At 47.2% G+C, this 10,798-nt stretch overlaps 1 protein-coding gene across 1 annotated transcript in view; it reads left to right on the top strand.

The window, feature by feature from the left end:
• Nucleotides 1-10,559, top strand: part of LOC104513209 (FCH and double SH3 domains protein 2-like) — a gene marked incomplete at both ends in the record, with an annotated part of 43,606 nt that extends 33,047 nt beyond the window's left edge. Inside the window, 7 exon segments of the mRNA XM_010156489.1 lie at nucleotides 3,121-3,282; nucleotides 7,326-7,460; nucleotides 8,219-8,302; nucleotides 8,416-8,593; nucleotides 8,954-9,174; nucleotides 10,181-10,310; nucleotides 10,477-10,559. Coding sequence (XP_010154791.1) covers nucleotides 3,121-3,282; nucleotides 7,326-7,460; nucleotides 8,219-8,302; nucleotides 8,416-8,593; nucleotides 8,954-9,174; nucleotides 10,181-10,310; nucleotides 10,477-10,559 — 993 coding nt within the window.
• Nucleotides 10,560-10,798: the final 239 nt, after the last annotated feature.

The raw sequence follows: 10,798 nt of genomic DNA, 5'->3' as shown, positions 1-10,798 counted from the left end.
GTGGGGCTGGGTGGGCTTTAATGGCCCTTCCCACCCAAACCATTCCATGATTTATGAGTCGTCTGCCTTTGCCTACCTTTGCCTAAGTTGTTCTCACACAACACAGTTGCCCATGCTCCAACACCACACCAGCAGGTCGTTAATCCTTGGGTGTAGGACCATCCAAATAGGAGTCAGGATCAGCGCTCATCTTCACTGGGTGCTGTGGAGCCACTCATCTCCACTCTTTTCAAAGCAGACGCAGTTAGAAAGTGGTTTTGTTCAAAAGCAAGAGCAGAGAAATGTGTCACGTGCAGAAGTTGGCATCCATGGACTCAGCTTTTTTGGTGCAACCCTTGTGTGCTAGTATTTTTAATTTCAATGTATGTTCTCTCTTTTTCTTGAGAAATACACTTCTCAATTTCTTAAGTGCTCCTAAAATATTTTTTTCTAAAGAGAAGTTTAATGATTCATTAAAATTCTTATTGTTTCCATGTTCTTACAGCTTTAAAACAGACAAACTATTAGAAGTAGGGACAGAAGGAAAAAAAAGTGAGAGTTATTGCCTTTCAAAGACCAATAAAGGGATAAAATGCCCACTCCATTCACCTCTGGAACTCCAAACTCCAACACCTCTGATTTCAGACCTTCTCGTGGTTGGTCTTAGGGCAGACTAACTCACAAGGTTCTCAGAAGATGTGTGATGCCGCAGTCAGATTGAAAGGATCTGCCTTTCGAATGTAAATGCTGATGGGTGGCTCAATCTCTTAACTTTTATTCTTTTAAAGACAGTATTTTCTGTGTCTTGACTGAAGTAGTGTGACGCATCTTAGTGTATTTTACTTGTTTCCTCATTTTTTGTCTCTACGGACAGTTTTGTGCTGGGAACGCAGACGCAGTATCAGAAAGTGAAAAAGTCCTTGACCTGATATAAACATTGCTTGGCAACAACGGAAAACACGAGTGTTATCAATATTCTCATCACAACCAAAACACAGCCTCATAGTATCTGCTGTGAGGGGGATTCCCTTTATCCCAGCTAAAACCAGGTGTTAATCATTCACCTGAGGACCGCTTCCACGGAAGTGGAAACTTCACTTGGCTAAGCGGCTTTGGCTTTTCCCGTGGGAAATACTTCTCAGCCTTGTCCGATCCTTCACCTAGTTGTGTGGGAGAGCGTGTGTGTGCAGCTGTACCCATATAAAGATCCGTTTCAGGTAGTAAATTTTGCCCTAATAAGTTATCTCCTTTTTAAAAATCACATTTATTCTAAACGGAATTCAAAATAGTATCTCTCAAAAGTCGTTTTCATGGTTTGAAACAGGTTTAAATTCACCTTCACCAATAGTTTTCGAATGAAAAAGGATCTGTATTTGGGGGTTTAGCTGAATGAAAGTTACAGTCATTTATATTCACTTACCTTCTTCATAGAAAGACAGTCGTAAAGTGCAGCAGCATGTTAGAACCAGGGAAAACACCGGTATCGTTTTGGCTTAACCCAAATCTTTGTATATATTATGGCTGTGCCTAAGAGAGAAGAATCAGTGCAGCACCAATTGCTATTTTAATTCACTGTATGTGTCTTTCTACATCATCTGCTGGGCTTTGGCCGCTACAGAAAAAGCCATTTCCCTCTAATTTTGGCTCAGACCCATCTGTTTTCTGGTTTTGCTTGGTTTCCCGGTGCTGCTGCCGGCATGATGTGTCGGTACGGGCAGCGATGCTGAAGTCAGGTGCTCGGATCCCCGAGGAAGGGTGAGAAATGAGATGAAACTTTGCTACTTGCCCAGTGACTTGCCAAGGCTGAACAATGCTGGGAAAGGAAATGCATGGAAAACTCCGGGGCAGTTGAGGGGGTTTCTGTTGTTGGCTCCATCAATGTCTCGCTGAGGGACTCACAGGAAATCACGGGATTTTGTTCTTCTGATGAGCAAGTGCAACGGGCTGATGATGATAGGGCTGGGCTGGACAGGAATAGCCTCGATTTTATTCCAGGGTTTGCCTCCTGCTTGTTCCTGTGTGATCTACTCAAGGGGATCCTGCTCTGGCAAGGGGGGTTGGACCAGATGATCTCTGGAGGTCCCTTCCAACCCCCACCACTCTGTGAATCTGTGATGCGATCTTAGAAATTCTGCTATGCAGTTCTTGAAATTCTCAATTTTGCATTTCTTGAAATTCTGATTTTTACGTTTCTTGGAATTCTGAATTTACATTTCTTGAAATTCTGAATTTTGCATTTCTTGGAATTCTAAATTCTACATTTCGTGACATTTGGAATTTTGCACTTCTTGGAATTCTGAATTTTTCATTTCTTGATACTCTGAATTTACATTCCTTGAAATTCTGAATTTTGCATTTTTTGGAATTCTGAATTTCTTCATGCTACTCCTTCCATTCCTTCTGTTTAGATTGTTCAGTAATTTGGATCAGGATGGTGGTTTGCCGTGGATTTGTTAAAGCCTTGGCTCCACCGAGCAGCAAGCATGCCAGGATGCTGAAGTGAACCCAGCTGTCAGAAAACCTAAATTTTCATTCTGTTCTGAAGCCAGAAATCATGAAACTGTTGGTTGAAGTCTGATATTTATTTCATTTTGGAATTATCAAGATATTCTGCTTCCATAATAATATTCCTGTGATCTCTAACAAGTGCTGAGGGAAAATAGCCTCAGCTGAGGGGCCGGTGGGTTGTGTGTGTGTATCGCATCGGATTTGTCTATCACGTCCAGTTTAGTCACCAGCCAACGGGGCATCCAGGGCCTGCAGCCCAGGCATGTTCCTAATGTTAAAAATACTGTAAAGCGCTGGGTATTGTCTGGGTTTTTGCACTTTGAAAAGAATACAAACCAACTGACCCTAGGGTATCTGAAGTCAGCATAAACTAGTAGATGTTATTTCGACAGCACCAGCTTGTGAAAGTGGCTGTGCCTGTCGTTTTACCTCTCTAGAAAACTGTGTCCCGTCTCTTGGCTCACGCCGCATTCCCGCGGGCAAGGAAATGAAGAACTGGGCTGGTTTCTGCCTGGAGCAGCTTTGGGAGCCACCTGAGTAATTTGCGGATCAGGAAATAATGCGTTTGAGTCGTGGCGAGGAGTGAAACGTAATCTTGAAAGAATTCTGACCAGTGTGTGTTTATATCCTCAGATCATTAAGCTGAAAGCTGAAGCCCGTCTTGATCTCCTGAAGCAGATCGGTGTGTCCGTGGATACGTGGCTAAAAAGCGCCATGAACCAAGTGATGGAGGAGCTGGAAAACGAGCGCTGGGCCAGCCTGCCTTCAGTGACCAACAACGGCTCTTCGCACCTGGTAGGGATTCCAGCAGGGACACCTCGCCTCCGCGTTCCCTAGTAGCAACTCCTCACTGAGTATCTTGTAGGATTTACGGGTTCTGTTGCTGACTTTACTGCACGTGGATTTTTCTGACCTTGCCGAGGTGCCGTCACGTATGTTTGCCATCCCTTAAAAAGAAAAACGTCTGCGTGTTTCTTTGAAGTTTCATTGATAGTTTACGATGTTACAGAATCATGTCATCGTTACAGTTGGAAAAGCTCTTCAAGCCCACCCAGTCCCACTGTTAACCCCACCCTGCTCATCCCACCACGGACCCATGGCCCTGAGCACCTCGGCCACACGGCTCTGAAACCCCTCCCGGGGTGGGGACTCCCCCCTCCCTGGGCAGCCCCTTCCAACCCTGACAGCCCTTTCCGGGAAGGAATTTCCCCAATATCCCATCTAACCCTCCCCCGGCACAACTTGAGGCCATTTCCCTTGTCCCATCACTTGTCCCTTGGGAGAAGAGACCGACCCCCCTCTCTGCCCCCCCCTTTCAGGGAGCTGTAGGGAGCGATCAGGTCTGCCCTGAGCCTCCTCTTCTCCAGGCTGAACCCCCCCAGCTCCCTCAGCCGCTCCCCCAGGACTTGTGCTCCAGCCCCTTCCCAGCTCCATTCCCTTCTCCACACACGCTCCAGCCCCTCCGTGTCTTTCTTGCCGGGAGGCGCCCAAACTGTCCCCAGGATTCGAGGGGCGGCCTCCCCAGTGCCCAGCACAGGGGGACGATCCCTGCCCTGCTCCTGCTGGCCACACTGTCCCTGATGCTGGCCAGGATGCTGTTGGCCTCTTGGCCACCTGGGCTTTGGAAAAGAGGCCGGCCATCCCTGTGAGCAGGGTTAGATGTTTCCCTCAAAGAATTAATCATAGGTTTAGTTGTTACCACTGTTCACCTGCAAGTTACTGCCCTGTCATTTAGAATCATAGAATCACAGAATGGTTTGGGTTGGAAGGGACCTTAAAGATCATCTAGTTCCAACCCCCCTGCCATGGGCAGGGACACCTTGCACTAGACCAGGTTGCTCAAAGCCTCATCCAGCCTGGCCTTGAAGACATCCAGGGATTGAATTTGAGAGACAGTAAATAATTGACATTTTCTGTATGAATAATTCATTTCACTTAAAGCAGTAACAGAGTTAAATCGGAACAGAGCATAAACCTGGTCACTGCTGCTTTTCATCCAAACGCTCGGTAACTCAGGTTCAGTTGCGTGAGTATGTCTTGCCGTGTCTCAGGTCACACCGACTCCTGTGAAAATTTCAGTCAATACTCCCAAAACTGAATTAAAAAGCGACTTGGGTCAATGGGAGGTCGGTAACGACTTCTCACTCGCAGTACGTAAGACTAATTGTGTCTGTAGTGCCTGTGGCTGGTTTGCAGAATAGGCCAGAGACATCTCCCTTCGGCTTAGCTTGGGAGAAGGTGCGTTTTTATGTCATTCCAGAAGGAATAAAAAGCAAACTCTCATTTCTCTCCCCTCCAAAGAGTATGTTTCCAAAAAATCAGCGATAGCTGAGTCGAAGAGCTGCCTGAACCAAGAAACCCTGTCCAGAAAAGAGGAGCTCGTTATGCCCTTCCTGCCCTTACTTCCCTGCATGGCAGCGATGCTGAGCTGTCGCCTTGGGCACTACAACTCACCAATCTGCTCCTCTTCACCTGTAACCGCCTCAAAGAAAATTCCTCACCGTTTAGTCAACGTGCCTCGAAGAAATTCACAGTTTTTTGGGCGTGCTTACAGATTTCATATTTAACAAAATTCAGAGGCTTTTATAAAGTCTTGGTTTGAGTCGGGGGTACTTTCCGAACTGCAGTCCTCACACACTATTAAAATCACTTAATTCACACTTTCTTTTTAATCTTAAAGGTTTTGGACAGCCACAGTGTAGCTCCTGCATAATGAAACTTGCAGGGGGAGTGGGAATGTGGTTTTTCGTTGCCTCCAAACGGTTTGGAGAAGAGTTTTCTTTTGCTGACCACCTAGGAGAAACAAAATCTCCGTGTCAGCAAGTGTGTGCTGTCTACGCACAAAAAGTCCTGCTCGTTCCCGTATTTCTTCCTGCTTTTCTGCTTATTTGTTTTCTTGGCAATGGTGTCAAACCCTTAGAGGGTTTTTTTTTGGCTGGCTATTTTCATCTGTGTCATCTTTAGTGTGAATAAGTGAGTGACCACTGCAAGGATTCTCGGCAAATCCTGCAATTCCTGAGTCTGCTCTTCACTTTTTCAGGGTGTTTCTTCTCGGAGGTTACAGACAGCTCCGAAAGACAGTGATCTGTGGTGAAGGTGGTTGTAATCACTGCTCTGCGTAGCCTGGCGCTGCAGGCAGTGTTCCCATGGCTCACAGTATAATCAGAGATTAAAGTTGTTGTGTGCAGTTCCAAGCTTCAGCCTTCCCAAATCCCAAAGGAGTTCTTGTGCTGTTTCATAGAATCATAGAATCACAGACTGGTTTGGGTTGGAAGGGACCTTAAAGATCATCTAGTTCCAACCCCCTGCCATGGGCAGGGACACCTTCCATAGACCAGGTTGCTCCAAGCCTCATCCAGCCTGGCCTTGGACACTCCCAGGGATGGGGCATCCACAGCTTCTCTGGGCAAGCTGTCCCAGTGCTCCCCACCCTCTCCAGGAAGAATTTCTTCCTGATATCTAATCTAGACCTCCCCACTTTCAATTTAAACCCGTTACCCCTTGTCCTGTCACTACAGGCCCTTGGAAAAAGTCTCCCCCAGCTTCCTTGTAGCCCCTTCAGGTACTGGAAGGGGCTATAAGGTCTCCCCGGAGCCTTCCCTTCTCCAGGCTGCACAAGCCCAGCTCTCTCAGCCTTTCATCACAGCAGAGGTGCTCCAGCCCGCGGAGCATCTTCGTGGCCTCCTCTGGACTGGAATGAAAATGAGCGGGGATGATAGGATAGGGATGTGTTCTGAAAATCCGAACGTAAAACTGAATCCAAGTCTGAAAATTGTGAAGCTTTGTGCTCTTCTCCTCCAGGTCCTGAAGAACAAAGATGATCCAGAGCAGAGGTGTGGGGGCTGCTGGTTGAGGGAGGCTGCACGGTGCCTTTTTAGTCTCAGCCTAACTTTTTGCTGGTTTATCAGCCTTTCACTTTTCATCAGGAAGAGCAAATTCACTCCCACGTTAAAAGGAATAAGTAAAGGGAAGATGGCAGAGACACAATGGTGTTGCCTCTAATTCGAAGGACTTGCCTGTTTTCCCATGAGATAAAGTGTTTGTTCAGATTTTAAGGCAGGCACAAGGCCAGCGCACGGCTCGTGTCACTGGTGCCCAAACTACATTTATAGAAACTCGTGTGTTTCCACTGTGCTGACCTCAGGTTGTATTTAAACTTGTAGAGCTCGTTTTTAATCCACATTTTTCCTCTAAGGATGACTTTTTTTGTATAAGCTGCAGCAAGTCTATTGTACAGAATACACCAGCTGAAGGGCTTTTATTTTCTTTCAGCTTTTCAAATGTGAGTATTTCCACTGTAGTTTCATTTTATAACTCGTGGTCGCAGGCACATTAATCTTTTAGGAGCATAAATTCTCAATAAGCGACTCTTTTTTTCCCATGAAATGGTTGCTATTGCTCTGAAATGGCATTTCCAAAGCCACTGTTCCACAGCTCATGTAAAACATAGATTAACCGTCCAGCAGTTGAGTTGGAGCTTCCAAAATCATAATTTTGAAAGTCCACAGGCTTGAAGAAGTACAAGTCCACGGGCTTTCTGGAATGAAGAAATACAGCTGAGTTAAGCAGAGATGTGACAATTTGGTGACAGCTCTGTTCTTCTTCCCTGTATTTGCTCTGTGTGATGACACCTTTTCTGCTGTTACTTGAGAATTGATGCTGAATATTGGTTAGTTGTTGGGTCTTTGTCCAGTTTCAGTGATCATAAGTAGTAAAAACACACTGAAGAATATTGATCGATTAATTTTTATTGTTATTTCTTCATCATTTTATTGATTATTATTATCATCACCATCGTCACTTGATGGAATAATGCCGAATTCAATCTGTTTTAATAGATTCATGCTGATGCAGACAAGGAAGAAGGTGAAGAGTTTGAAGACAGCCTGGATGTTTTTGATGACAGTAGTTCCAGCCCTTCTGGCACTCTCAGAAATTATCCTCTCACCTGCAAAGTTGTTTATTCATACAAGGTTTGTCCTACTTCTTAAAGATTCGAGTAGAAAAAATGAATCACGCAAGAAACAAATCGTAGAGGTGACCGGTGGGAGTTTGAGGTAGAGTGTCAGCGTTTGGCTCAGCAACGGTGCACGTTAAATATTACCTTAACGTCGAGTTGTGAAAAACTGCGGCAGCGTAAAATCCACCCCGCTGCGATTTAAACTCCGGCGGGGCAGAGCGCTGGAGTCCGTGAAGGATGCAGCGATGCCCTTGCCTTGGCTTCAAGGACACCAGTCGTGTGCCTGCCGTTAGCAAACGTTCTCATTTCTGGTGCCCAGCCGGCCTGGCTGCCTTCGAAATCCGTGCTTCCGCGCCCTACGGCAAAGCTCTCCTCTGCAGGAGGAGGGGGAGGCTGCCACTCGTGGGTTAAAGCTTGGCTGTTGGGGTGCACTCGTGCCGCCGGGGCGGTTGTCAATCACACCGCGGCCGTGCCCGAAGCCGGTGGCAGACGTCGTCGCAGAGTAGGGATTCACTAGGGTTTCACAAGTCAGTCGGGTTGGAGGCGCTGGGTGGTATTCGAGGGGCTTCCGTCCATCCTCTCGAGGGAAAAAGGGTCTTGTGAATGTCGGGAGCTCTACAGAAGAACCTTGGTAATGGCTTTTAAAGTGTGCTGCATCCTGGTACATTCAGTTTTCTTAAAAACGCAAGTTTTACTAACAGGCTGGTTGGGAAGGTCTTTATGCTGCCTGGAAACACTTGTATTTTCTAATCTTCCCGGTGCATCCTTCAGGCTTCGCAGCCGGATGAACTGACCATAGAGGAACACGAGGTGTTAGAGGTTATCGAGGACGGAGACATGGAAGACTGGGTGAAGGTACCATTTCCCTGCGATTGTTTTGGTTTCGCTGTTACTTTTAGACACAGAACTTGGAACCTTTTCAGCGTAGTGTGGGAAAGCAGAGCGCCTGTGCTGTCGTTTCTTTACAGGCACGGAATAAAGCGGGCCAGGTGGGTTACGTGCCAGAGAAGTACCTGCAATTCCCGACGTCCAGCAGCCTGCTGAGTATGCTCCAGTCCCTCGCAGCCCTGGATAGTCGATCCCACACCTCCAATAACTCCACCGAGGCCGACTTGGTCTCGGGCGGGCTGAACGGAGACTCCAGCGGTAAATACCAGTCGATCGCTAAACTCTGTATTGGGCCTGTTCTCGACAGCGTTCTGCCTCGCGCCTTCGGGTGTCGCACGTGAGAATTCCTCATCTTTGACCTGTACCTGAGTACAGCTGCTCTCAGTGCTGTCTGCCTGGTGTCACATCTGCCTCACTTACCTGGCTGTCTCATAGAGGAGAGGGTAACTTTAATTGAAATTAAGGAAAACTGAAGTCGTTTGACTCGGTAATTAAAGAATTATTTAGGTTGGAAAAGGCCTTTAAGGTCATGGAGCCCAACTGTAGTCCTTACTCCTGTTGCCAAGCTCATGCCAATTACACTTGTGGGTTTCTTTTTTTCCCTCTTCCATTCTTCAGTCTGTTTCGTAAAAGCACTTTATGATTACGAGGGCCAGACGGATGACGAGCTGTCCTTCCCGGAAGGAGCGATCATCCGCATCTTGAACAAGGAAAACCAAGACGACGATGGCTTTTGGGAAGGAGAATTCAATGGGCGCGTTGGGGTGTTCCCGTCTGTATTGGTTGAAGAGCTCACGGCCTCAGAAAACGGAGAGACGCAGTGGATTGGAGATATCCAGGTGCGTAAGGAGTTGAGGTGCGGTACGTACGGTGCGAGCGAGCTCGAGCGGATTTGCAAGGCTGCAGAGGGCGGGCGCTTCTTTAGGGAGAAAGAAATCAGAGCCAAGTTCAGACAAAAAATCAGAACCAATTTAAGATGAAAAACCCCACCCCGAGCACTTACCTCTCAGTTTCTTACCCAGCCTGATAATTATCAACTGATATATTTTGGCAAATCTAAGAGATTTGGGAATAAAGGCAAGTATTTGGGTAGAAAGGAAATGAACCAAAAGAGAAAATTCACAGTCTGCCTCCTGTAATTAATTTGTGGCATAAACTTGAGACATCAAACTCCATGTGGCAAAAAGAGAATTACAGCCTCTCTCGGCCCTAATGTAACGTTTTCATAGTTAAATCTCTTCTGCGTCCTCTCGAGTTTTGAAGGGCAGAGAAGTGCCAAATACTGTATTACAGTAATTTTTGCAAAACTCTCCTCATTTCAGTAGAGTTCTGTAATCCTTGTGCCCTGTTAGAGTGTCAGACATGGTCTCACGTGGAATTGCGGTGCTAGAAACCGGGCTCCCACGTTCCCTACGGCGTAACTTCCCCGCTGGCTTTATCCTTCGATTCGAGATGCCCACGAAAGCTCAACATGGAAATGACACGTATGCAGTTGGGCTGGGACAAAACTCCTCGTCTTCAGGCTTTTGCGTGAATCCGCATGGAGAGGCACGCTTGGCCCAGTGACTTTTTTCAAATAACCTTCAAAAGCTCTGTCGAAATCACCTGGGAGAGGATAAAAATTTCTGCTCGGTGGCAACCTGTGATTTAAAAAACATATAATCACCGTTGGATATCTTGGCTCTCCTTCCCAAACGTGCCTAACGGCACTTTTGACGGATAGTTTTACTCCAGAGGGTGGTTCCTAGCGTACTGATGTGTCCGAGGGCTGAACTGCATCTCGGTGTGTGCGTAAAAACCACCGAGGGGTAAGGCTTTCTGCACCCCTCCCTCTCGTTAACACAGGTATCGCCCACTCCGAAGCCTAATAACGCCCTTCCGCCGCTGCCGCTGTACGACCAGCCTCCCACCAGTCCCTACCACAGTCCGGATAAAAGAGGTTCCCAGTACTTCCCCAGGTCACCCTCAACCAACGGTAAGAGATTTTCTGGTAGTAAACAGAGCCGTTTTGGCTAAAAGTTTGGTTTAAATTGGTCACATTTCACAGCGGGGGCTGGGGAAAGCGGCTTTTTTTGGAGGGTAAAGTTTATTCAGCCGCAGCGAGCGGCTGGTGTGTGAGGGGTTGGTGCTTCCTCTTTCAGAAAACAGCTTCACTTCGGAGTCTCCCGGGTTCTCCCAGCCTCCGCGAATTCCCCCCGAGACATCGTACGGCAAACTGCGACCTGTGAGTTGAAACCAAGCGCCGTTGTTTTTATTGGTGCTGCAGAGTCGTAGAGGCCAAGTCTGGGTTCGTGGGGGTGGGTACGTTCGAAGAATGATGCAGCACCCGATGGCTTGGCTCCCTGTGTTCTGCAGATCCAATCCCAAGGTACAAAAATGCGAAATCACAGATGGATGCTGTGAGGAAGGGTCCCCTTCGGTAGTACCATGGTGTGTCAGAAAGCTGTAGAACATGAGAGCTGG

This window comes from Eurypyga helias, unplaced genomic scaffold, assembly GCF_000690775.1.
Source record: "Eurypyga helias isolate BGI_N326 unplaced genomic scaffold, ASM69077v1 scaffold788, whole genome shotgun sequence".
Classification (NCBI taxonomy): domain Eukaryota; kingdom Metazoa; phylum Chordata; class Aves; order Eurypygiformes; family Eurypygidae; genus Eurypyga; species Eurypyga helias.
The sequence above is the reverse complement of the archived record's forward strand: the minus strand, read 5'-3'. Positions and strand labels throughout refer to the sequence as shown.